General features: G+C 36.5%; 1 protein-coding gene across 4 annotated transcripts in view; it reads left to right on the forward strand.

Moving 5' to 3' along the window:
- ARNT (aryl hydrocarbon receptor nuclear translocator) overlaps positions 1 to 27407 on the forward strand; it is a 43118-nt gene that overhangs the window by 13761 nt on the left and 1950 nt on the right. For 2 of the 4 annotated variants that reach the window (XM_016215526.2, XM_016215527.2), the window contains exons 4-19: positions 3822 to 3866; positions 6802 to 6846; positions 8879 to 9092; positions 11264 to 11477; positions 12614 to 12716; positions 14433 to 14498; positions 14901 to 14986; positions 17768 to 17844; positions 18556 to 18690; positions 21012 to 21086; positions 23266 to 23417; positions 25345 to 25455; positions 25612 to 25684; positions 25824 to 25947; positions 26139 to 26241; positions 26625 to 26772. In XM_016215526.2, the coding sequence (XP_016071012.1) occupies positions 3822 to 3866; positions 6802 to 6846; positions 8879 to 9092; positions 11264 to 11477; positions 12614 to 12716; positions 14433 to 14498; positions 14901 to 14986; positions 17768 to 17844; positions 18556 to 18690; positions 21012 to 21086; positions 23266 to 23417; positions 25345 to 25455; positions 25612 to 25684; positions 25824 to 25947; positions 26139 to 26241; positions 26625 to 26772 (1771 nt within the window). The remainder of the gene's footprint in view (positions 1 to 3821; positions 3867 to 6801; positions 6847 to 8878; positions 9093 to 11263; positions 11478 to 12613; positions 12717 to 14432; positions 14499 to 14900; positions 14987 to 17767; positions 17845 to 18555; positions 18691 to 21011; positions 21087 to 23265; positions 23418 to 25344; positions 25456 to 25611; positions 25685 to 25823; positions 25948 to 26138; positions 26242 to 26624; positions 26773 to 27407) is intronic. The other 2 variants (XM_016215528.2, XM_016215529.2) reach the window with 1 other exon arrangement.

A 27407-nucleotide genomic window follows, 5' to 3' on the forward strand; every position in this document is an offset into this window, starting at 1 on the left:
AAGTAGGTTAATAATAAGACAAGGATAAATTCTGTTTCTCATATACATCTGTAAACCTACTTTTGCCCACCCCTGTATGTACATGCATTCAAGTTTGAGAAGCACTATTCTATAAATTTATTTTTCTTTAAGAAACATATCTTTATTGATTTCAGAGAGAGGGAGGGGGGTAGAGAGAGAGAAAGAGAGAAACATCAATGATGAGAGAGTCATTGATTGTCTGCCTCCTGCATGCCCCCCACTGGGAATCGAGCCCGAAACCTGGGCATGTGTCCTAACTGGGAATTGAACCTCGATCTCCTGGATCCTAGGTCTATGCTCAACTGCTGAGCCACACCAGGCCGGGTGAGAAGCATTATTCTAGATACTAGTAACTCTGACATTGTACCTAGAGTTTCATAGCCTTGACATTCTTAAAAATTATTTCATAGATGTTTGGAGAATATAACAACATGATATATGAACAAAGTGATGACGAGATAATAAATTACAACTTTTAAAAGTAGCATGCACCAGAGATTGATTTATAGATATAATGCAAGTAAGGCCAGAGTAGAAAATTCCAATTATTTAAAAAAATGTATTGACTGTCAAAGAAATTTTGCAATACATCTCTCAGGCATACTGACCCACTTGGTAAGATGAATTGTGATAGCCTTTTTTTATGGTTGGGGAAAGGACAAATGCACTTTTTTAGATTTGCATATATAGTTGACTCTTGAACAACATGGGGGTTATGGGCACCGACCCCCACACAGTTGAAAATTTGAGTATAACTTTTGACTCTCCCAAAACTTAAGTCATTCCTTGGTATCCACAGAGGATCTGTTCCAGGACTTGCCCACAAATACCAAAATCCATGGCTGCTTAAGTTCCTTACATAAAATGGCATAGAGCAATGCATACCTTAAGCCCGTTGCATCATGAATTCCAAACCACGAATCTAAAATACTACTTCAAACATAGTTGGTTGAATCTGCAGATGTGAAACCCAGGGATTTAGAGGGCCAACTCTATATTTATTGAAAAAAATTTACATATAAGTGGACCCACACAGTTCAAACCTGTGTTGTTCAAGTGTCAGCTGTAGTTTGTGACTACCAGATTTTATAGAAATAAAGGCAATGATTCAAGGCTAGAGCTAATTGATAGATATATATAAGACTAGTGGTTACCTCTATGCCATTCATATATACAACACAATTCCACTAAGAGTGTCTACCATTATAATTAGGGATTCCCAATTGGAGGAATTCCCAGAAGAACAGTTTGAAAAAGCCTATCTTCCCCAGACATTAAAACCTCTTATTGATACTCAATTTCTCAAGAACTGTAGAATTATTTTCTCCAGTATTTTGCAAATATTTCTTTATGGTGGCCAAATCACAGCTGTTGTTTTCGAGACTATCTGAAGAGTTCAGCAACTAGTCAGTAGCTAGCAATATAAACCTTAACTTTAAACATTACTTAAAAAAAAAAAAAATCACTGACAGAACTCAGCATTATAAAACTAAACAATGGCAAGCTATTTACAACATGAGCATCCTCTGTGTAAAAACAAAAACTGAGATGATGAGTGTGTGTATGTGCACACATATACATTTAAACATATATGCACTGAATATTTCTGGAAGGATACTCAATAAACTAGAAACTGTAGTTGTCTAAGGGGAAAGGCTCTGAAGGTCTGAAGTAAAATGGAGGTGTATTTTCACCTCATATAACTTTGCACTGTTTAAAATTTTTGCAACAAAATATATTACTTTGTAAATAAAATAAACTAATCAAATCTGGGCACTCACATAATAAAATAATTATTTAAAAAAATAGGGCTCCTTTATTTCTTAAGTAGTTGTTACTCTGCAGTGCAGATACTACCTAGATAATACTATATAAAGAACTCCTACAACTCAATAACAACACCAACAACAAAAATAAATGATTAAAAAATGGACAAAGGCCCAGCTGGGCGTGGCTCAGCGGTTGAGCATCAACCTAGGATCCAGGTGATGAGGGTTAAATTCCCAGTCAGGGCACATGCCCTGGTTGCGGGCTCAATCCCCAGTGGGGGGCGTGCAGGAGGCAGCCAATCAATGACTCATCATTGATGTTTCTATCTTTCTCTTTCCCTCTCCTTTCCTCTCTCTGAAATCATTAGATATATTTTTTTTAAAAAATGGACAAAGGATTTGAATGGATATTTCTCCAAAAAAGATATACAAATGGCTAAAAAGCATATGAAAAGGTGTTCAACACCACTAATCATTGTAGAAATGCAAATTGAAACTACAGTGAGATATCACTTCACACCCATTAGGATGGTCACCATAAAAAAATAATAACAGCCCTGCCTGGCATGGTTCAGTGATTAGAGCATCAGTCTGAGCACTGGAAGGTCATGGGTTTGATTCCCAGTCAAGGGCACCCACCTGGGTTGCAAGTTCAAGCCCCACCCCTGGTTGGGGCACATGTGGGAGGCAACTAGTTGATGTGTTTCTCTCACACTAATGTTTCTCCCTATCTCTCTCCTTACCCCTCCCCTCTCTCTAGAAATCAATAGAAAATATATCCTTACTCCTCGGGTGAGGATTTAAAAAATAATAATAAATAATAATAACAAATGTTGGCAAGGATGTAGGGTATTTGGAATTCTGGTGCACTATTGGTGGCACTGTAAAATGGTGCAACCACTATGGAAAACAGTGTGAAGGTTTCTCAAAAAGTTGAAAACATTTACCATATGATTCAGCAGTCCCACTTCTGGTTGTATATCCAAAAGAATTGAAAGCAGGATCTTGGAGAGATATTTGTACACTCATGTTCATTGCCCCATTTTTCATAATGGCCAAGAGGTGGAAGCAACCCATATGTCCATTGCCAGATTAATAGATAAAGGAAATGTGGTATATGCATCCACTGGACTATTATTCAGGCTCAAAAACGGAAGGAAATCCTGTTACTACTACACGGATGAACTTTGAGGACATTACACTAAGTGAATAAGCAAAAGAAGACAAATATAGTTGACCCTTGAACAACTCAGAGCTTGGGATGCCAGCTGTTGGTACAGTAAACATTTAAGAATAAGTCAGCCCTCTGTATATGTGGATTCCTAGCTATGGATTGAAAATAGAATTGACCCTTGAACAACACAGGTGTGAACTGTATGGGGTCCACCTCATGGCATATATGTGGACCCACACAATTCAAACCTGTGTTGTTCAAGGGTCAGCTGTATTGTATGATTCTACTTATATTAGATATATAAAGTAGTCAAAATCAGAAACACAGGAAATAAAATGATGGTTGCCAGGAGCTGGTGGTGGTGTGGAGGTTTGAAATGGAAAGATGGTGTTCAGTGGGTATAGTTTCAGATTTGAAAGATGAAGAAGTTCTAGAGATCTTTTGCACGACAGTGTGAATATAGTTAGCACTATTGAGCTGTACACTTAAAAATGGTTAAGATGGTAAATTTTATGTTACATGTTTTTTGCCGTAATTTAAAAAAACCTCAAAAACAACTATCCCTAACCGTAGAGTGGTGCTGACAGGGCAGTCAGCTGTGCCCTCATGATGTCATCTTTTTTCCCCTTTTTCTTGAGTGCCTGATAAGTAAGGGTTAAGGAGACATCAGAAACTTGAGCACTTGTAATGGGTTTTTAAAGTTCTATGGGATACTGTTATTATCTCTCTGGATTTATGGTGCTTTTCCACTGGCTTTTTTCTGTTGAATATTTTTAACCCTTTCTAGTTTTCAGTTCAGAGTGAAATGGATATAACAAGTGTAATGCTTTTGGACTAATCCTTTTTTTCTCCTTCAGGTGTGACGACGATCAGATGTCTAATGATAAGGAACGGTTTGCCAGGTAATACAGTAGAACATCTTGGTCCATGTAGTAGGACCAGGCAATTCAAGCATACTGAGTTTTAAATTTATTTCAATGAGAGATAATTTCTCTGTCCAATCTCTTTTCTGTTCTGAAAGCTAACTTAGTATTATAATAATTACCGTTTATGTTCAGGTAACATGGCTTCAAACTAATGGTATATTTCACACAGTGTTTTTTTAAATGTATATGATCCATAGCTATGCATTGTGTTTGTTAGGTGTCCACAGGAACACAGTCCATATGGATTTCTTGGTTGAATTTATTATTAAATAGGTCTACAAAATAAAATGTTTTTATTTTATTAATCTTCATGTGAGGCTATATTTTTATTGCCTTTTAGAGAGAGAGGAAGGGGGAGAGAGAGAAACATCGATGTGAGAGAGCAACATTAATCTGTTGCCCCCCACGTGCCCTGACAGGATCCAACCCTCAACCTAGGTATGTGCCCTGACCGAGAATTGAACCCACAATTTTTCAGTGTACAGGACGATGCTCCAACCTACTGAGCCACCTGGCTAGGGCAGTTTTATTTATTTATTTATTTATTTTTAATATATCTTTATTGATTTTAGAGAGAGGAAGGGAGAGGGGGAGAGAGATAGAAACATCAATGATGAGAGTTATTGATCAGCTGTCTCTTGCACGCCCCCTACCAGGGATGGGGCCTGCAACCCAGGCATGTGCCCTGACCGGGAATCAAACCACGATCTCCTGGATCCTAGGTCAGTGCTCATCTGCTGAGCCACATCAGCCGGGCCAGTTTTTTTCTTTTAAAAATGACAACAGAGAAACAGTTTTTGTGGAGGCAAGTTTTGATTGAAATAAAATTGTTTAAATTATCTATCAAGATGAAAAATACTTTGATTTTTAATAAACAATACATCTGTTTCAACTCAGATATTGGTTTTATTTTTAGAAAATTTATTCTGTATATTAAGTAGTAAATTATTTCTTAAAAGTTGAGTTTACAGCTACCCCAGAAAAATGAAAAATTCAAAATCCAGTCCTTAACTGCACACTTAGTACTGTACTTATTGTTAATGCTGCTGTCTGGGGACTGTACTTCGAGAACCACTGATGTAGAGGCTAAGAAGTATCAGTCAGAGTAGTTTAAAACCTCTCTGAAGCAGTAAAGTGTCATCATAGGCTGTGAGTGAGAGGATACTATATAAAATGCATATGGGATTTTTCTGTAGTGTCAGTATATAGAATTGATAAAAGAGAAGCACTGAAGTCAGGGAGGTAGCTAGGAGGCTATTGTAATAATAAGATAGCTATAAAATCGTGAGGGCCAGGGATAGAGTGGTAGCAATGGCAATAGGAGAGGAGTGAATTTAAGAGGTTTTTAAAGAATTTGTTTATCGAAGTAGATACTTGTAAACACTTTAGGATGTGAACCAGCTCTAAAACGAGAAGTTAATCAAGTATTTGGGAAATAGTTTTTCAAGCTGCATTAGAAAGTTAAGCCATCAAATAGTGGTGGTATGGGTACATGGCCTTGTGACTGAAATTCCAAAAAGCTATGAAAACATGACCTGAACTATTTTAATCTTATTTGCCCTGCTTAATGTGAATATTTATACATTTATATATTTTATTCAGCAATATTAGAGTGGATAAGGGATTTTGGATCTGTAGTAGGAGGAGGTAGTAATAGGAATTTTAGATATTTTAACTTTCAAACAAAACAACTTATTCCTCTAAGATATGGTTTGTTAAGCTAGTTCATCTCACATATTCTTGCGAATTAAGTAGAGGATCTTCAAAAGCTGAAAATGTATGAATTTTCTCAACTTTAAAAAACTGATTTGTAGTTTAAGGAACTATAATAATACAACAAACATGAAACTTTAAGCTACGTAATATCACTCAATTCTCTTTCTCTGCTCATTAGTATTTATAAGTTTTCACATACATAAAAGTTCTCATAGCTGTTATGTTATTTGGGGACTCTTTTTTCCTGCTCCTGTTTTATAGAATCTTTATCATATATTGATAAAGTCATTGTGCTTGTCATTTTTAATAGCCTGTTAATGCCATACTTTACTTAGACATTTTATTTGAGGCTTCTTAATCTATTTGTGTGTGTGTACGCGCGCGCGCGCATTGGAATTGATTTCTGATACACTGGCCTACCAACACCTTGGTGTTTCTTCAGTTGCCACCAATCCGTACAGTATTTCAGTTTTCCACACAAATTTAGTAGCAATCCTTTGTAGCCCTCTCCAAAGGAGGGAGAGTTCGTACTGGAGATCCAACAGTGTGTGGCTTTATTGCAGGGAAGCAGGAAAGTGACTGAATAGAGATTTACTATTTCAGGATCAAATCAATCATAGGTGAAATGCCAGAAACCTAGCTCTTAGTTTGACTTACATACTTTTCCAGTAATACCTGGTTGGTTTTTCTGTCTGTGAGTATGTGTATGTGTCTGTGTGCTATAGAGAGATTGTATTTGTGATCACTTGTTTGACATTGTTGTCATGATTTTCTGTTTGATTATTTGGATATCATTTTCTTTCCAGATTTGGGAACAATGTGTGAGAATGGTACTCCCTTGTTTGGTTCTTTTTCAAGCTGTATATGCTTGGTTTCTATAGAGATTCATTGGCAAAATGCTTTCTGTGTTCAGATTATATTAATTTATAGTAAATATTGGCCTTGCTTTTGTGTTGACCTTTGTCCTATAAGATACTTTTTCTTTATTCTAACACATGGCTTTGTAGAGTTACAGGCAAGGTTCCTCTCCTTAGTTCCATTTTACCTCTGTTCTATGAATCTATTTTGTTCTAGTTCCTTTTCCCTTTCCTTTCCTGTCTTTTCCTATCTTTTCTTCCTCCTTCCTTCCTTCTTTCCTTCCTTTCTCCCTTCTTTTTATTTAAATTTTAGCTTAGTTCATTAATTCTGTTTTTAGGTCGGATGATGAGCAGAGCTCTGCGGATAAAGAGAGACTCGCCAGGTAGGAGAACAGTTACCTTTTAGCATGATGAAGCAGATAATGCTGCTTTTTCTATCCTTTTTCTTACTCTGCTCTTTTCTTCCCCTTTCTCTTTGTGTTTTTCCTTATCTGTGGCAAGAGGGGACAAGATTTTTTAGAAGTTTGTGCGTAATAGGGACGTTGGCTTCCCCCATCAGAAAGTGAGTGGTGAGTTGAGGAAATTTTACTTAGGAATTTAAAAAATTGCTATTAGTTTTATAGTTTTCTCTTTTCCTCTTTTTCCCAGCACTAAGTTTCAGAAGAAAAAACCTTTAGAAACAGTGTAGCTGTGCCAGTTGGTGCTCTAACAGGGAAATACTCTTTTATCAGAAAATTAATAAATATGCCTGTGTTTGTAATTAGTTCGTGGCCTTTAAGCCTCAGCCTTTATTTCACACCTCTGGAAAGCTCACCCTTATTTTCCTGTGTACACTCACAGCCTTGATTACTATTGTCACAGCAGTACTGGTGTTGCTCTGGCGATTGAATCTTTTGTGGTTTCCCAGAAAAATTTCAGCAGCCTTGATGTGGCATTTAAAAGATCAGTTTTCTGGACTTCAGTGTCAGAAATCTGTCAGATACTAAGAAGATAGGTGCTTTAATTTTGAGAGCAGAATTTCATGTTTCTCAGATAAAATAACTATATGTGGACCTCTGTGGTGAGACCGTTTTTCTGTTTTTCTGTTTTCTGGTCTCTGTGATTTGGGAGAATGCAGTAGGAGATAGCTCATTGATCCCAACACCTATTTTTACTACTTTCCTTTCTTATATGTCATTACCTGTTTCCTCTGGGTCACAGGCTTATTTTGCTGCCATTTCAACTCATGCCTCCTACTAACTCTTTCACCCTTCTGAAAACTGATTTGGCATGGTATGGTGGGAAGAGCATTGCATTTATTGGTATGAAGGCAGCCCTTGGAAAAGTTGCCTAATTAAACTGTTTCACCTTAGTTTGCTCTTCTCATAAAAAAGAGATTTATGTTAGATTAGTTCTATTTTTTCTTTTTGTTTTGATAAAGAACTTTTGTTCAAATAGAATCCTTACATGATAGTAGAAGTAAATAAAGCTGCCGAGGTAGCAGAAATGCAGTATGTTGTTTGGTTCTCTCTTTGAGGCATCTCCATGAAAACTCTGAGGAACTATTGGGCTTTTCAAAAATCCAATTTGAAAGTATTGGATTATTATTTTTAACGATACCATCCTATCTTGATTTTGAGGATGTCACTATTAGAGAGATGACCTCCTTACCCCAATGAAACACAGAAGGTCTGTTTACTTACAGGCCTTTTCATCCTCCTCCCCACTGCACTGCTGTGCTCCAGTCCACTTTGTCCCAAGTTGGGGGCCACATCAGGGACCTCTGATAGATAGTCTTACAGTCTCTTGAGCTCAGTGCACTGGCACCACACCAAGATAGAGAAGGGAGGACTTTGTGCATTAGTGGGACAAATAAAACTTCAAAATCTTTTAATTCTGTCTTCTAGTGTTGAGAATAAGAGCGAAGCTTAGAACAAACAACATTTTATAGACCAATGATATCTATACTGTTAATTCTTGTATCAGCTGTTGAGCAACATACTTGTGTTGGAAAAAAATTGGTCATTTTATCTTTTCAGCTTTTAAATAGTTGAATTAGTAAACATGGAGTCAGCCAAGCTGAGATTATTTTGTCTCTCAGGAACGTAAGTGTCTAAAATCAACATTTTTTAAGACTCATTTCTTAAATTTTTTTTTTGTTCTGAAGGAATGGTAATTTGCATAGAAGATGAAGTTTCCAGGAAATAGACTTGCTGGTATCTACTTATTCTCTGTTCCCCTTGTTAGTTTCTGTTCCATGCTTGCTCTGCATGAGAAGGTTGGCAAACCTTACTCTAACTTCTCAGACTTAAGCATCCTTGAATCTAAAGACCACATTTCTTCAGCAGCTCACTTGGCATCCATATCACTCTCCCAGCTTCCAAATGTTGAGATGTGACCACCTGGATGGGACTTCTCCTCTCTCTTTCTATGCAGGGAAAATCATAGTGAAATTGAACGACGGCGACGGAACAAGATGACAGCCTACATCACAGAACTGTCAGACATGGTACCCACCTGTAGTGCCCTGGCTCGAAAACCAGACAAGCTAACCATCTTACGCATGGCAGTTTCTCACATGAAGTCCTTGCGAGGAACTGGCAACACATCCACCGATGGCACCTACAAGCCATCTTTCCTCACTGATCAGGTCTCTGGGATGTACAGCTCTGAGAGTGTCTAGAATCTGTTGAAAGTTTTGATCTTTTTGGAGTAGATGACCATAATTCTGAATAGAGGGTGTCATAGCAGACCTGAATCTATAGATTGTTTAAAGGACAAGAATTCAGCTCTTAAGGAAAAATGCAGACCATGGGAACATTGAATTTTGATCCCTGGCTATAACATTTGTTAGCACTGAAATAGAAGTAGAGACGACTTGTGAAAACTGTTTAGCAAGCTTATAAGTATTGTAGAACTTCACTCATAAATGCAGCCTGTAAGGTAGGAGAAGAACAATGGAATCACTGGGAGAAGTGATGACTGTGTCTATGCAGCCAGTCCTCTTCCTTGGCTTTCAGGTTATGGAAGGTGGAAGAAATGTGTTTCTTGTTCGTGAAGCAGCTTCCAGTTTTAGTGATAAAAGGAGTCTAACAAGCAGTCGTCATTGCTTAATGATTTGTTCTTACATTTGATGCATTATGGAAAGAATTGAGAAGGCAAAAGCATTTCCAGCCTTTCATGAACTCAGCTGAATATGAATATGTGAGTAGCAGGAAACATACAAAAGAGAAAAATGATAGGAAAATGCATACAGAGAAGAAATGCCTTTTAAAAAAAACTTAATTTATATGGGACTAGAAAACAGAAGATGTATACTGGAGAAATTGCTGAAGTGAATAGAATGACCAGGCCTGAGTGAGGATGGTCAGCAGTGACTTCTAAGAGTAAGGAAGCCACGTTCTGTTTTGATTATGAGAAATAACTAACACGGGGTTACTGCAGAAAAATTTGGAAAATCCAGGAAGTATAAGGAAGAAAGAAATTTACCTATAATGCTGCTCTTTTATTCAAAGGATTAAAAGAAAGGAAGGAATATGATTTGGAAGAAAGCAGTAAGAAGAATTTTCCAAAAAGGATGATCTATATGAAAGCACATATAGCACAGATTATATATATATATATATATATATATATATATATATATATATATGCACATTGAAATAATCAGTTCTAATAGTACTCATACAGATGTTGATTCAACAAACTCTAGTTATGTACCTTTTGTGGGCTAACCAGGTGCTTTGTGCTGTGAGAAATATAAAGAATGATAAGAGATTGTCACTGATGGAAATACACATGTAAATAAATGAATCATAAACACAGAATCAGCTCTATAGTAAAAGTTCAGTAAAAAGTTCTATAGAAGTGCAAGTATGGAAAACAAAAAACGAGAACAGTGTAAATTTTGGGAATACTATAACTTGAGCAATGTGAGAACAGAGTCTAGTGAGAGCGATTGAGTTATTAAAGAAAATCAAGTAGTTTAGCATGCCCTGGAACATGATAACAGGAAGGTAGGCTGAGATCCAGTGATTAAATATTTAGGTGTTATGTTAAAGAATTGAGATTTTAATTTTTAAGCACTGGGGAGCCATCACTTAAGACTTGAAGCAGAGAAAGGACATTTAGAAAGGAAACAAAGGTTGGAGTGTGATGCCATAGAAGCTAGGGGAAGATAAAATTTAAAGGATAGAATTGTCAGATTCTGCAGAGATTGAAGAAAATGGTAAAGACCTAGGAAAGGGGCCTTAAATTGGTAATTAGGAGGATTTGACTTGGCCATTAGTAACCTCCTGAAAAATACATAAATGCTATGGTTTAGAGTGAAGATTGCAGTGGGATTAAGAAATGAAAGGTAAGAGACTAGAGCCAGTGAATATAACATTATTCTTGGTATATAATCATGGCACTGAAAAAGATAGGAGTTTGACAAAGTTGAGGGAAGATTTGTGTAGAATTGTATAGATCTGAGGGGCAAGAAAGAAAACAGGAACATTTGTAGAGGAAGATCCTAAAGAGACCAGAGAGGATGAGATAAAGAACTGTTAGTAGTAAGTCTTTTTATTTCCCATCTTGAGTCCTGAAGTAAAAAGGATGAGGTTGGATAGTGTTAGATACATTAAGGAACTATGTATTGGGAAAAAATATCTTGTCAGTGAAGGTAATTACATTTAAGGTGCAGAGCTGTGGGTGTGGATCAGGCAGGAGCCAGCAATTGCGTATGGAGAGATACTTTTGGCCGGGAGTGTCTGTCTTTCCATGAATAATAATTGTTTTCTCAGAGTTCAGTATTAACTTTTATTTCTCTTCCTTGGACAGGAATTGAAACATTTGATCTTGGAGGCAGCAGATGGCTTTCTGTTTATTGTGTCATGTGAGACAGGCCGGGTGGTATATGTCTCTGACTCAGTGACCCCTGTTTTGAACCAGCCACAGTCTGAATGGTTTGGTAGCACACTCTATGATCAGGTACACCCCGATGATGTGGATAAACTTCGTGAGCAGCTTTCCACTTCGGAAAACTCCCTGACAGGTATGAGATACATGGATGGAAAATGAGTGGAAGTCCTTTCTTCTTTTTTCCCCTCAGACAGAAGTGTTTTAACTCTTAAATTTGTTCATTGAATTTGGCAAAGTTGCTGGAATTTTCTTCCTTAATGAATATAACCCATTCTTTTTATTCACATGCAGAAAATATGCTTCGTAGCTAGTTCATCCTTAGAAACTGTTTCATTAGAGACAATGCTCATTAAAAGTTTACTTTAATCTTAATATTAGTGTAAATAAAACAGTAAGCCAGACTTACAATAAACTTTTTCCATTCTAAGAGAATTAAATTATCCATATTTTTGTCTCATTTGTATGGGTAATTATCTGGTATTTTTTCTACTCCCTTGTGCTTGGCTTTGTACTAGATTCTTTGATAATAGATTTTTATTTTAGAGGGTAGTTATCAGTCAGTGTATAAGGTTTTGTTTTAGTTTTAGTTATACTATTTTTCTGTCTCTTTTGGTCCCCCCCCCCCCCATTTTATTGCTATTCAGTCCTTTTGCCAGAGTTTTGCTAAAGGAAACTAGTCACATCTGCTTCTAAGCAACTCTGGAAATTTTTTTAAGTGGAAGCAGATCAAAACTAGTAATTAAAATAAGACCATTGTGGTTTATATTAATGTTGGTATTTAGCTTTCCCCTCTTTTATGTTTTTAATGGATTTCATTTTTTTCTCCAAAAGTTGCCATTGGTTTCTATTTGCTTGACACACATACATGCTTCTATTGCTTATAAAATAGTTTTTAAACCAATAACATTTACTCTGTGTGTGTGTGTTCATCTGTGTGTGCATGCATACGTATAAAAATAATTAGACCCAAGAATATAGCTTTGCCTCTTGCTTTCCAGCCTACCTTCCATTCCTACCTTCCATTCCTACCTTCCTTTGTACAAGGTTATTTCCAGTGCTACTTTTGAACTTAAGAGTAAGATTTATTGATGAGAATTGAGGTATTTTAGGCTTGAAAAAAAATCCATCCCCTCCTTGGCCTATTCTGTTATAAGCAAGAAGATTGGAGGGCATGAATAGGTTACTTAGTTATCATTGCCTTCAGTGTCTCTCCCCCTCTTCTTCATATACAAGAATGCACTCGAGGGTGCTCTTCACATTTTTCTTTAGGGCGTATCCTTGATCTGAAGACTGGAACAGTGAAAAAGGAAGGTCAGCAGTCTTCCATGAGGATGTGTATGGGCTCAAGGAGATCATTTATTTGCCGTATGAGGTGAGTGTCAAGCTGAAGTTTGTGATTTGACATAGGGAAAATTAAGAGCCGAGGGCTTGATTTCTGGTCAGAGGAGTTAACTCTTAAATCCAAGCTCCAGTTGGATTGAATTTAACTTTCAAGACCCACATGGGTTGTAACATACAATAAAGTGTCTGATACGGGAACTAACATTTACTAAACTCCTTTTCTGCCAGACATTATGATAGGTGCATTATGTCTGTCATTTCATTTCACACATCTGTCCTGTAGGGTAGAATCCATGGTTACTATTTTGCTGAGAAAAAGACTCAAAGAAATTAAATTCCCAGGATTGCATAGATAATGTCTGATACAGGATTTTATTTTAATCCGTTGTATTTGGACTCCAGAACCTATATTTTTTCTCAGTACATCATGAGACAACATCCATGTTTTCAGACCTTTGGGTTTTTCTTTTTTTGGTAGAAATTTGCGACTTTGTTATGTCTTTTAGTTAGTATTTAGTGTTTATAAATTTTATGCTGTAATATCTGAGGATTCTGAAGAAAAGGATTGTGGTACTTTCTACATAGATAGAAAAGACCTCTTAAAGTCACAAAATAGCCCGGCTGGGCATGGCTCGGTGGTTGAGCATTGACCTAGGATCCAGGAGATCACGGTTTGATTCCTGGTCAGGGCACATGTAGGGTTGTGGGCTCGATCCCCAGTAGGGGGTGTGCAGGAGGCAGCTAATCAGTAAGGACTCTTTCATCATTGATGTTTCCCTCTCTCTCTCTGAAGTCAATAAAGGTGTATTAAAAAAATAAAAATAAAATATCCTTTAAAGTCACAAAATAACTTCAGGTTGTATAATGGAAATTTAATACTTTGTACTGAGAATATACTTATTAGAAGTGATGAGTAGGATGTTAAGGTTTTCTAGGAAAATTGCAAAATTGAGTTGTGACTCTGGTTTAAAGTAGCTTCAGATCCAGACTACTGGATTTGCCACTTACTATCTTCTGAGATCTTGAGCAGATTAAATGACTACTTTGTGTTTTGATTTTATCATCTAGTATTGGGAGTTATATTAGTATCACCTTCATAAAGTTGTTATGAGGATTAGATGAATAAATATACATAAAGATACTTAACAATAGTTCATGACATATATTCTATGTAAATTTTATCTGTTATTTGATATGTGAGAAAGTAGAAAGGATGGGGTAGAGTGTCCCAATATGTGGACATGGCTAATGGAAAGACATAGGCAGGAACAAGATAAATAATCATGAAATGCAGCAAATAGATTGGGTTGCGGTACAGAGTCTGCAAACCATAACTCTTTATTTGTAAATAAAGCTTTATTGGAACAGTGTCGTCCCCATTTGTTTACATATTGTCTATGGTTGCTTTCATGCTATAATGGCAGAGTTGACTAGTTGCAACAGATTGTATGGCCCACAAAGCTGAAAATATTTATTATATGTCCCTTTACAGAAAAAGTATACTGACCCCTGATGTAGAGAATCTCTGCATTTGAAAAAGATGCAGAAAATTTCTACTTCAAATTCTAGCATAGTTACAAGTTTTGGAAATACCATACCTGACTTCTTTATGCTTGCTTGTTAGAAGCATTGTTAACAATTTTCTGTGTCTGGTTGTATCCAGAACCTATTATCTGGCTGTTAACAGATGAAAAGTTCTTTGATAATGTGGCTTAATTGCTTTTAATTTCTCTGTTCATTGAAACAGGTGTGGCAATAGCTCTGTGGACCCAGTTTCCATGAATAGACTGAGCTTTGTGAGGAACAGATGCAGGTGAGATTCTAAGCAGTGAGAAACCAAAGGGATGGCCAAGTACCTTTAGAGCTCATCACTTCAACTATTTTACTATTGTACTTTCTTCAGCAGTCCTCACCCTTATCCCTCACTCCTGGCAGTGTTTTCCTGAATTTTTAAAGCTGCTTTTGATTATCCTGTTTAAGAAAGTTGCCCTGCCACTTTATCTGCTTTCTCTCATTGTAGTACTTTTAAGTTGCTTTACTTTGGCAAGGGTCAACAGCAATATGATGGTCTCTTTTGGGAGGAAAAGATCCAAATATAGTTATCCTGTTTTCTAAACACCCAAGAGCCTAAAGTTAAGTTAAAGGTTCTAAATCAGCATTATCTTTTTAGTGTTACTAGACAGGGTTTTTCTCCTCACACCTGTAATTCTTCCAGGAATGGACTTGGCTCTGTGAAGGATGGGGAACCTCACTTCGTGGTGGTCCACTGCACAGGCTACATCAAGGCCTGGCCCCCAGCAGGTAGGAAAGTTGGATAGTGATTTTTCTCTTCATATAGCAGGTTCCTCAGAGTTCAAGAAAATTAGCTAACATTTACCATGTACCTAGTATATGAAATGTACTTTGGTATAAATTGTAAGAAAAGAGGAAAGAAAAAGTAGACTCCTTCCCTTCCTTTATGGATTTATATTCCAGTTGATGAGATCATTACTTAGACTTGAAAATGACTCAATGTTGGCTTCTCACAGAATGTAGTTTTTAAATGTGCAAATTCATCACAATGTATAAATACCTATGTTTAAATATTTGTGTGTAAAAAAAGTTGGCCTTGAATACAGTTAATTTGGGAACACTATCTAAATTAGGAGCAAGATTTTGCCATTGGTGAGTGGTTCAGTTGGTTGGAGTGTCATCCCATACACCAAAAGGTTGTGGGTTCGATTCCTGGTCAGGGCACAGACCTAGGTTGTGGATTTGAACCCCAGTCAGGGCGCGTACAGGAGGCAGCCGATCGATGTTTCTCTTTTTCTCTCTGCCCCTTCCTTTCTCTCTCAAATCAATAAAAACATATCCTTGGGTGAGGATAAATAAATAAATTAGGAGCAAGATTTTGAGGGAGAAGGGGGAAATGGCTTGATTGTAGTAACTTATAGAAGGAGTATTCTTTGCTAAGTCTTTAAATCAGGATGTGAGCAGATTGGCTTTACTAGAACTTGAAGTCAAACAGGGAATGTGAGAAAGGTGGTTGGGGTGCAGGGACCAGCCTTTTAAACTGTTTTTTCAGAATTTCCAAATCTTAGAAACTTTATTACTTCTCTGCTGGATGAGTATCATTTGGAAGTGGGTGTTGTAGGGAGACAGTAAGAGAAGAGAGGCAAGGTATTATATTTTGGTAAGAGATTAAACTTTAGATTTGGAAAGCCTGGATTTGATCCTGGCATTGTTATTTACTAGTGATATAACCTTGGGTAAATTGCTTGACCTTTGTAAAAAACCTCAATTTTCTCATCTGTAATTTGGAGATAATATATCCAATATATAATTATTGTGCCAGTTAGATTTAATGTAAGAAAAGCACCCAGCCCAGTGCCTGGCATATGATAGGCACCCAATAAATGGTAGTTAAATGTAATTAACTAATTTTAAGTAGTAATGGCCTTTGAACTTTTTAGTTTATATGCTATTGAAGTCATATATTTGAGGTATATACATGGTCTTTCATACTTCTGTATAGCTCTCAAAGCAATTCTATTTTTCTTGACAAGATAACTGCAAAGAGTGGAGAGGAAATGCAACCTCTTTCCTTTCTACATAAAAAAATGAAACATTGGCTTCTTCAGTCAGAGAAAGACAAATACTGTATGATCTCACTTATATGTGGAATTTAATGAACAAAATAAACTGATAAACAAAATAGAAACAGGCATGGATACATGGAACAGACTGATAGCTGTCAGAGGGGAGGGGAGACTGGATGAAAGAAGATGAAAGGATTAGCCAACAAACATATAGATAACACATAGACTAGACTACAGTGTGGTGATAGCCAGAGGAAAAGGGGGTGGGGACTAGGTGGAGGTGGGAAAAGGGGAGGCAAATTAGGACGGAAAGAGACTTTGCTTGGGACGATGGGTGCACAATGCAGTGTGTAGATAATATTTTGTTGAGTTGTACACTTGAAACCTATATGGTTTTGTGAACCAATGTCACCCCAATAAATTCAGTTTAAAAATAAAAGAAACATTGGCTTCTCTCTTTTCCAAAGGATATAAATAACTGTTGGTGTTTGGTTTTATTTCATTTTTGGTTGTTTGCTTGCTTTAAGTCACAGGTTGGGCAAGGCATCTTTTTTCTGTCTATGATATGGTCACAAAATGAATGGCTGTCTTCATATGTGTTTGGTTTGGCCAGCATAGTTTTTTAGAATATTTTGGGTGCAACCTGTATTCTGCAGTTTATTACAGTTAATATGGATAAAGTATATGAGTTTTATATATAAATACTTAAAACAGTACCTGGCATATATGGTAAATTCTGTGTGGTTGTTTACCTTTATTATTATTTTTTTTAATCCTCACTTGAGGATCTGTTATTTTTTAAAAATTGATTTTCAGAGAGAGAGAAACATTGATGTGAGAGAGAAACATCAGTTGATCACCTCTCACACACACCCTGACTGGGATCAAACCTGCAACCTAGATATGTGCCCTGACTGGGAATTGAACCTGCAACCTTTTGGTGTATGGGATGACACTCCCCAACCAACGGAGCCACCTGGCCAGGGCCCTTTATTCTTTATTCCAAGCACCTTTTTAAAATTTTTTTTAAAACTAAGCACTTATTTTCCTTTAAACTTTTTTGATTTTTTAATTCTCTTTTAAAAAAATTATAGTTCACATACAATATTATATTAGTTTCAGGTGCACAACCCAAAGATGTGACATTTGTATACTTATGAAGTGATCACCATGATAGGTCTAATAACCATTCGTCACTGTACAAAAGTTATTACAATATTATTGACTATGTTCACTATGCTGTACATTATATCCCTGTGACTTATGTTATACCTGAGAATGTGTACCTCTTAATCCCCTCACCATTTTTGCTTATTCCCGTATCCCAGCCCTCAGTGTGTTTTCTGTATCTGTGAGTACCTTTATTCTTATTGTTTAGCACTCTTTATTGTTTTATACCTAGCCTCTTCATACCTACATGTACTTTAAATCTTTACCTATCTGACTTGGAAGGCAGTTGAGTTTGAGATCCCTATTAAATCTTTTTAACTTTGCCTTCCTAAAGGTGTCTCCCTCCCAGATGATGACCCAGAGGCTGGCCAGGGAAGCAAGTTTTGCCTAGTGGCCATTGGCAGACTGCAGGCAAGTATGGATTTTCCAAGTCTACTTCATCCCTTTTCAGTGAGAAGAAATCTCCTTCAGGACTTGTTGATGTTATTTTTCTTTTACTCTCTGAATACAAATGAACAAACAGTGCTGTAAAACTCCACATATTTGGAGGAATATGGCATTCATAGTTAGCATTGCTTCTCTTGGATTTAACAAGCTGAAGAGGATGAGAGAGGGAGGGAGATCTTTTCCCCTTATTTTTCATATATTCAGCTTTTCAATGCTGAGTTTTCTATTTTCAACTAATTTTTTTTGCCTGTACACAAAAGAAGAGACTCCCCCCCCCCCCCCCATTTTATTATTACGTGACTAACAAAAGAGAAGTGGAATTATTTTGATTCTTCTCATAAAATAGATAAGTTTCTTGGTTACTTGGGACTATAATTTCCCAATGTGAGTAATGAACACAGCCTAGCTAAATGAAGATAGGTGGTGGGCTTTGGGTTGAATGAATTTTTATCTTACAAAGTTGTTAAAGAGTACATGTGTGGGTATGGGGCCAGGCCTTAAACCTTCTCTGGTTGTGATTGCCATTTTTTCCTTCCTGCATGAGGTGTGAAAGTTTTGAAATTCCTAAAACTAAGACATGGGAGCCTCATGTCTATGTAAATGACCATGAGGTGGTAGGAAATATATCTATAAAGAATGGTGTTATTTTATCTCATTTTGTCCCTTTACTTTCAGGTAACTAGTTCTCCCAACTGTACAGATATGAGTAATGTTTGTCAGCCAACGGAATTTATCTCTCGACACAACATTGAGGGAATTTTCACCTTTGTGGATCACCGCTGTTTGGCTACTGTTGGCTACCAACCACAGGTGAGGAGCTGGAGCTTGAAGCTATTACACCACAGATACTTTGGCCTCTTGTTTTCCCTTGGCTGTGTTGAGATTATTCAATGATGTAATTCCACAGATAGCCAAACATGTCATCCCCCAGCTCAGAGCTAAATTTATTCTGTCAGCTAAATTTATTCTCAGTAGTTGAATTTATTCTCACCTTCTTACCAAAGTTACCATTCAGTCTAGAAAAATAGGGCTTCTGAAGCCAGGTGCGAGCAGCAGGTGCAGATATATATATTTTTGTTAATGGTATTAATGTGGATGTTGATGCAGAAGTGCTTATTTTAATTAGTTATAATGCTATGGCCACCTTTTGATAATTCATCTAATTTGCCTAGATGAATAGTCACCCACTAGTTGTTACGATTTTATGTAGATTTCTCATTCAGCAGGTCAGGTCATTATATAAACATTCAAAACTATAGTGGCTAGGAGGCAGTTCTGGCTATGGCTGTGTGAAGGGGTTGGTGAAAAAGCGGTCTTGAAAGAGAAGAACAAAGTTGGAGGATTTACACTACTTGGTTCAATACCTATCACAAAGCCATTGTTATCAAGCCAGTGTGGTATTAGTATAAGGATAGGTACATAGATCACTAGACCAGAATAGAGTCTGTTCTCACATGGTCAACTAATTTTCAACAAAGATGCTAAGAGAATTCAATGAGGAAAAGAAATCTTTCAAATAGTAATGGAACAATTGGATATCCATATGCTATAACAAACAAAAACTTAGATTCTTATAAAACTTTTAGAAGAAAGTAGGAGAAAAATCTTTGGATCTTGAGTTGGACAAGATTTCTTATATGACAATAAAAGCATGATTTACAAAAGAAACATTGATAAATTTGATTTCATCACATGTAAAATTTGCCCTCTTAAAAAAGGACATTGAGAAAGTGAAGGCCCTGGCTGGGTAGCTCAGTTGGTTGGAGCTTTGTCCTGATATGCCAAGGTTGTAGGTTCGATTTACAGTTGGCATGTACAAGAATAAACCAATGAATGCTAAAATAAGTAGAAAAACAAATCAGTGTTTCTGTCTCCCCACCCCACCCCCCAAAACCAAGAAAAAAAGAAAATGAAAAGATCAGCCAGCCACAGACTGGGAGAAAGTTTTGCAAATCATATGTCTGAAAAAGGATTTGTGTTCAGAATGTATGAAGAAGTCTTATAATTCATTAAGACAGCCAGTAAAAAAAGGGCACAAGATTTGAATAGACATTTCATTAAAGAAGAAACAAGAATGGCACATAAAAGGATGTTCATCATCATTAGTCATTAGGAAAGTGCAAATTAAAACCACAGATATTCATACCACTGTATGCCCACTAGAATAGTGGTCTATAATCAGGCAGTGCTCTCAGTGTTACTGCAATTTTAAAATTTTAATTAAAAAAGCTCTTTATATTAGTATTGGCAAGAATGTGGAGAAACTGGAACCATTATACATTGTTGGCAGACATATAAAATGGTATAGCCACTTTGGAAAAACATTTTGGCAGTTTCTTAAAAAGTTAAACATACACTTATCCCACAACCTACCAATTCCACCCCTAGGTTTACCTAAGAGAAAAGAACCCATTGGTTCACATAAAAATTTATACACAGATATTCATAGCTATGTTATTCATAATAGCCAAAAAGTGAAACAGTTTAAATATCCATTAACTAGTGAATGGATACTCAAACTGTGGTATATTCATGTAAGAATACTGCTGAGCAGTAATAAGGAATATACTGTTGGTACATGCATGCAGTAACATAGATGAACTTCAAAAATATGTTAAATGAAAGAAGCCAGACATAAAAGACTACATATTGCATGATTCCATTTATATGAAATTTCTAGAAAAGGCAAAACTAAAAAAGCAGAAAGCAGATTAGTGGTTGGCTAGAAAATTGGGAGCAGGGCTTGACTATTAATTGGGCACAAGGGAACTTTTTGGGGCAGTGGACATGTTCTAAAACTGGATTGTGGTAATGGTTTCATAGCTGTACAAATGTACTACAGATCATCAAATTGTATGCTTAGAATGAGTAATTTATATATGTAAATTATAACCTCAAATCTGTAAAAAAATGCAGTTATAATAAACATACAATGTTCTAAAAAAAAAATGCTCTAGAGGCCAGTTGTTTAGCAGATTCCATCTTTTATTTGTTTGTTTGTTTGTTTTCCTTCCACACTTATCTATAGTCCTAGGATAAAGACAGGAGAAATAAAATCCAAGTCACCTGCTAATGGACCAGGAAAGTTAGATGCTCATAAAAGTGTTGATCTTACTCTTTTCCCTTTTTAGGAACTCTTAGGAAAGAATATTGTAGAATTCTGTCATCCTGAAGACCAGCAGCTTCTAAGAGACAGCTTCCAACAGGTAACTTTTTTTCCTGGTTTGGGTCTGAGTAATATTTTTATCTAATATCTGTTATCACATTCATTCGACAAATACTGACCACTAATTAATCGAATACTGTGGCAGACACTACAATTTTACATTTTTCAGTACTTAACCTGTATTTTTAAGGAACAGAAGAGGAACAGTCTTTGAAATTGTGAGTAATGTCCAAAGCATTTTTGTTCGGCTGTGGCTACTCACTGTCTTGAATCTAACTAGCTACATCCAAGGGACTGTCTTTAAAGTATTTAAAATATTCTACACTTTACTGAACTGTGGATAATATTAGAAAATTTCATTTTACAGTTCTTTTATAGATACATGAGAGTTGACTCCTAATTGTAAGATGATTCTTTAATTGTAATTTTCAGGCCCTATATCCTAAAAACATCTGGTGAATTAGCAGTTCTTACTTTATATTAGACCAGTTAATTTGCCTCTTTATGCCTCAACAATATCCTCACTGATACAAGGGGTATTATAATAGTACTTAAATTCAGAGGGTTTTGGGGAAGATTAAATAATACAGTTAAGCACATAGCCCAACTTCTAGAGGAAATCAGACAATGACAGTAAAAAGTCTCTGTCTTCTGAGTTCTCACTATTACCAGTTGCATCCACTCATCTGCAGCTCACAGAAGGATCACGTTTCATGTATGTATAGACTTGGAAAATCTAGTCTGACTTCTGTGGAATCATTCAAAGCTAAGAACGTGAACCAGTGTGAGAAGATATTGTACAGTATATTTTAAATCCATGAAATTTATAATTCTGATGCTTTTCGCCACAGAGTAGTATCATTTTATCGCTTCTGGAAAATGTTTATTCCAAAACAGCTTTAATGGTCCATACATACACTCCATAATCTCAAGGTGGTTATTCTGACATCAGTTGTTGCTGTGATTTTAGAGTATATAAATGAAGGTGCTTTTTAATGTGCGATCTACAGCTGCTTACTTAGTTGCTGCTTTCCAGATGTTGATGGATTTTTATTTCTTTTCAGCCCATTAATTTAGAAATATCCAATGAAGCTTGCTTTTCTTTGTTTTCCCCATTTTGGTTACTTCAGTGCTTTGTTTCACACTTGATTTATAAAAGTTTTAGACACATATTTGAAATGTGCCATTTTATTATTGCCAAGTATGTCCCATTTTCTGCTATAATTATTTCTCAGTCAGTTTGTAACATCAGCAGTTACTACTACACTCATCAGTCAGTTTGTAATATCAGCAGTTACTGCCACACTCGTTTAAACATAAGTGTTTTCACTTTTTCTTAAAAAACAATTTAAAGTGTAGATATTTCGAAGTACTGGGCTTATGCGTCAGTGGAATAGATATATACAGCAATAAGCATGTTTTCAAACCCAGTACTTAGTTTGTGTACAAATGTATTATATTCATTTTATAGATATTATACAGTGAGTACATTTAAGTTTTAAAGGCTGCTTACTATTGTTTAAATGCAAATGTTCACATCACATTTTTTTTATCATGTTAAGTAAATGTTGATGTTCTTAAAAGAAAAAGCACAAGGCCAAGTGGTTGACATATAGAAACTATACAATAAATATTAGCTGCTAATATTACTTTTTCATTGTTAGAGAGGGTCAGAAGATTATTTCCTATTAGACGAGAAACTAAAATCTAAAATTAGTTTCTTTTGAAAAACTAAGGCAAAATAAGACTAAAGCCAATTTAGTTTATAGAAACCTCCATGGGTGCTGTGAGAACAGAAATTCTTAGGTTTGGGGGGAAAAGTATGATTAAGGAGCAACATGTAGGCTATAATGTCATTAAACATAAATTTCCAGTATAGACTTGTCAAGCTAGATCAGCATTATCTTTGAGGGGCTTTCCAAGGGAAGTGGGGAAACATAGTCTTGTCTTTCCTGGAAATAATTGTTGTTCTATTTGACTTTGACTAGAGAGGTCAGATGGCTTGGGATTCTGGGAAGAAACATGATAAATACATATCCTAATTACTTAGTCACTTAGTTTTCACTCCTTATGTTGTTTTGTTAATTACATTGAAAGAGACTGATACTTTAAGGTCAGTGACACAAGAATCTTAGGGTTGTAGAGTGGGAATTTTATTTTTTATTTTTCTAGGGTTAATTTTTTTATGAGTTTCACTGATAGCATGAAAAATTTTTCAGGTGGTGAAATTAAAAGGCCAGGTGTTGTCTGTCATGTTCCGGTTCCGGTCTAAGAACCGGGAATGGCTCTGGATGAGAACCAGCTCCTTTACTTTCCAGAACCCTTACTCAGATGAAATTGAGTACATCATCTGTACCAACACCAATGTGAAGTATGTACCATAAGGGCCTTTCCATTGTTGGGATTTCTCCTGCTTACCTCCTTCTCTTCTTTCCTAGTAGTAAATACCTTTAGTTTGAAGTTCCTCATCTTCTAGCTTCTTACAATTTAGGTAGAATAAGATTTTAACAATAGTTTAGAGACTAGGTTCTGAGATGTGAAGAGTTTGTATTTCAATTTTATGTTTCAGCCCTTGCTAGAAAGGATTTTGTGTTATATACCAGCTTATTGCTATAGTCTGGCAGAATTTTTCTCTACAGCAGATGTCTGAAGACGCTTCCTGTAAAAGGCCAGATAGTAAATAGTTTAAAGGCTTTGTGGGGCATACAGTCACTATTGCAACTATTCAGCTCTTGTTACAGCATAAAAATAGTTCTAGATAAATAAAATGATCAAAGATATCTATGTTCCAACAAATTTTATTTACAGAAACAGACAATGGATAGATTTGGCCCATGGACCATAGTTTGCTTTAGAGCATGGCTCCATCCATTTTTTTGTTAGTCTCTTTTCTCTCTATATACCTTGATTTCTTTCTGTTTGAGCTTTCTTTCTCAGCTTTGTAAAAAACAACAACAGTTTTATTGAAATAGGTTTCACATACAGTTCACTTATTTAAAGTGTACATATTTTTAAAGTATGTCACAGGGTTGTGCAACTTTTACCACAATCTAATTTCATTCCCCCTAAAAGAAATCCTGTACTCATTAAGTCACCAACCCCATCCCAAGACCTGTACAACAACTAATCTCTGTCTCTATAAATTTACCTCTTCTAGCTAGACATTTCACGTAAGTGGAATCATATAATACATGGTTCCTTTGTGACTGGCCTCTTTCACTTAGTATAATGTTTTAAGGGTCACCCATGTTATAGCATGTATCTGTACTTTATTTTTATTGCCAAATATTCTGTTGTATGGATATACCACATTTTATTCATTTATTAGTTGATGGACATTGAGTTGTTTCCACTTTTTGGCTGTTACGAATGCTGCTTGCTATGAACATTTGTGTACTAGTTTTTGTGTGGATATGTTTTTATTCTCTTGAGTGTATATGCAGAAGTGGAATTGCTGGTCACATAGTAACTCTCTATGTTTAATCTTTTGAGGAACCTCCCAACTCTTTTCTAAAGCTCCTGTACCATTTTACATTCCTGTCAGCAGTGTATGAGAATTCTAGTTTCTCCACATTCTGGCTCTTTTTTTTATTGTACCTATCCTAGCAGGTGTAAAGTTACTTCTTTAATCTCTCTGTGTAGAATTGGCTTTGAATCTATCACTTGAAGATCTGATTGTATAAATAATTAGCAATATGAATAGCACCTGGTGATATTGAGTCTGTATCCGACAATTCAATAACAGAACATCTATTGTTTTGTGTTTTCATTTTGTTTAAATTTTGAAGTCTTTTTAAGAACTTTTTTCCAGAAATAATGGCTTTCCTCATTTTCACATAGAGTTTTCCCCACTACAATTAATTTTAATTATTAACATTTAAAAATAAATATTCTTCATAGAAAATTTGGAAAGCATTGAAAACTATAAGAGAAAAAAAATTTACTACCCAGAGATAGTCTTTTTTATGTTTCAGTATATGTACTTTCTGTTTTTTACTTTAGCTTTTAAAAAACACTATGTATGTATATACTCGCACATCCACACAACTAGGTACTGAATACCTAAGAAGAGTGAGAACCTAAACAGGGTGAACCCTTGTGCCATAGGACATAGTGTCTCTTTGTACCATGTCCATAGTATGAATTATTTGTTGAATCTGAGGTCTTAGGTTATCTTTAGGATTGGACTTAAAAGGGGAATTTATTAGGGATCACCTCACCTACAGGTGAATATAAAGAGGTTTATATACAGAGTTAGATACATTTTTTTCTGTTTTACCTACTCTCCATTTTCCCAGGAACTCCAGCCAGGAACCACGGCCTACACTGTCCAACACAGTCCAGAGGCCACAACTGGGTCCCACAGCTAATTTACCCCTGGAGATGGGCTCAGGGCAGCTGGCACCCAGGTGAGAAATTGATGGAAGAATCATTTATTGAGCAGTGACTAGCCCAGGGCTGTTTGCAATCCCATCATTTTTTGTTTATTTTTTTAAGCCTTTTTCCCAGATTCTTGTTAAAAATATTTTTTTCCTATTTCTCTCCTCACTGGCCTTAACATATAGGCAGCAGCAACAGCAAACAGAATTGGACGTGGTACCGGGAAGAGATGGACTGGCCAGCTACAATCATTCCCAGGTTAGTGTGTCTTTGAAGAGGGACCATGAGAAATATTTTTCAGTGCCAGTTAGACTATAAATGTGTCTATATGATTTTTAGAGTTATTGAATTGTCCTATTAAACCTTTCGTGGTTATTTTTGTAATTGTATTCCACAGGTTTCTGTTCAGCCTGTGACAACCACAGGTCCAGAACACAGCAAGCCCCTTGAGAAGTCAGATGGTCTGTTTGCCCAGGATAGAGATCCAAGATTTTCAGAAATCTACTCCAACATCAGTACAGGTATGCTTTTTACTCGTGCTCCTTTTAAATTCTCATTTTAATCACTTGCTGATGGGGCTGCTGCTGCCCAATTAGTAGTCTTCCAACATATTTCCACTTAGTCATAATACCTCATGAGTAAATAGAACTTACTGAACTAATATACTACAGCCCCTTGACTGGCCCTTCCCCCCACTCCTTTTGGTCCACAGATCAGAGTAAAGGCATCTCTTCCAGCACTGTCCCTGCCACCCAACAGCTATTCTCCCAGGGCAACACATTCCCTCCTACCCCCCGGCCGGCAGAGAATTTCAGGTGAGCCCCATATGTGTGTGCTGCTTTAAGGGCAACTAAGGGATTCAGTTGCTGAATCCAAGTTTTATTCTTCCCTAGCTTTCTCTGGTTATTTCAAACAAAGCGGTGAAACTTCCAGGGCCTAGGATGAGGCAAGCTGCTTTTCTTCCTCTTGTTTCTTTTCACCTTGCCTATTCCCATGTTCTAGGTTCCATCTCTGTGTGTCCTGATTAGTGTGTGACTTTCAGTCTTTTCTGATCTTTTCCAAATTCTATTATCAAGTTTTCTTAACCCCAGGAAACTCAAGGGAATCTGAGGATAGCACTAGATTATCCTATGATTCCTAGAATCTGTGATAAACCCATCCTTTTAATCCTTGACCTTAACTATTTGTTCACACCTAGAAATAGTGGTCTGGCCCCTCCTGTAACCATCGTCCAGCCATCAGCTTCTGCAGGGCAGATGTTGGCCCAGATTTCCCGCCACTCCAACCCCACCCAGGGGGCAGCCCCAACTTGGACCCCTAGTACCCGTCCAGGCTTCTCTGCCCAGGTACAGTTTCTCATCTATCTGTCCCGTGTATTGTTTTTTTTTGTGTGGTTGGTTAGGCTTTTTTCCATGAATTAAGTTGTTGTTTATCTTAGGCTCCTTTTCCTTACCCCCACCACCCGCCTTCTGATTTTTCCCTTGCTTGGGAACAACTAGATAATTAAAAACCATGGATAATCCCGACATTTGTGGCATTTACACCCACTTTAAATCAGAATTACTTGCATAGGACATCTTGAGCAGGTATGACTTTCACATGTAGAGTAAATTCTAAGAGGTTTCCACTTTGGTTAAGACTACAAAATACAGGAACAAAGGAGAAAATTAGTTACAAATTTACACATAGTGATGTCTATTTACAAAAAAAAGTGTTGAAAAGTCCTTCTCTACTATATATGTGTATATATACTATGTTAAGCCTAAAGCTGATGCTTTCATATAATAATAAATGTATATTAATATATAATATATAGCATGCATTCATTATATATTATAACACATAATGTATATTAATAACATAAATATAAATGGTAATTTTATTTTAATCCTCACCCAAGAGAGAGACATTGATTGGTTGTTTCCCACACAAGCCCCAAACCAGGGCTGGGATCTCACCTGCAACCCTTCGGTGAGCAGGC

The sequence above is a fragment of the Miniopterus natalensis genome, chromosome 19 (genome assembly GCF_054644295.1).
Source record: "Miniopterus natalensis isolate mMinNat1 chromosome 19, mMinNat1.hap1, whole genome shotgun sequence".
NCBI lineage: Eukaryota > Metazoa > Chordata > Mammalia > Chiroptera > Miniopteridae > Miniopterus > Miniopterus natalensis.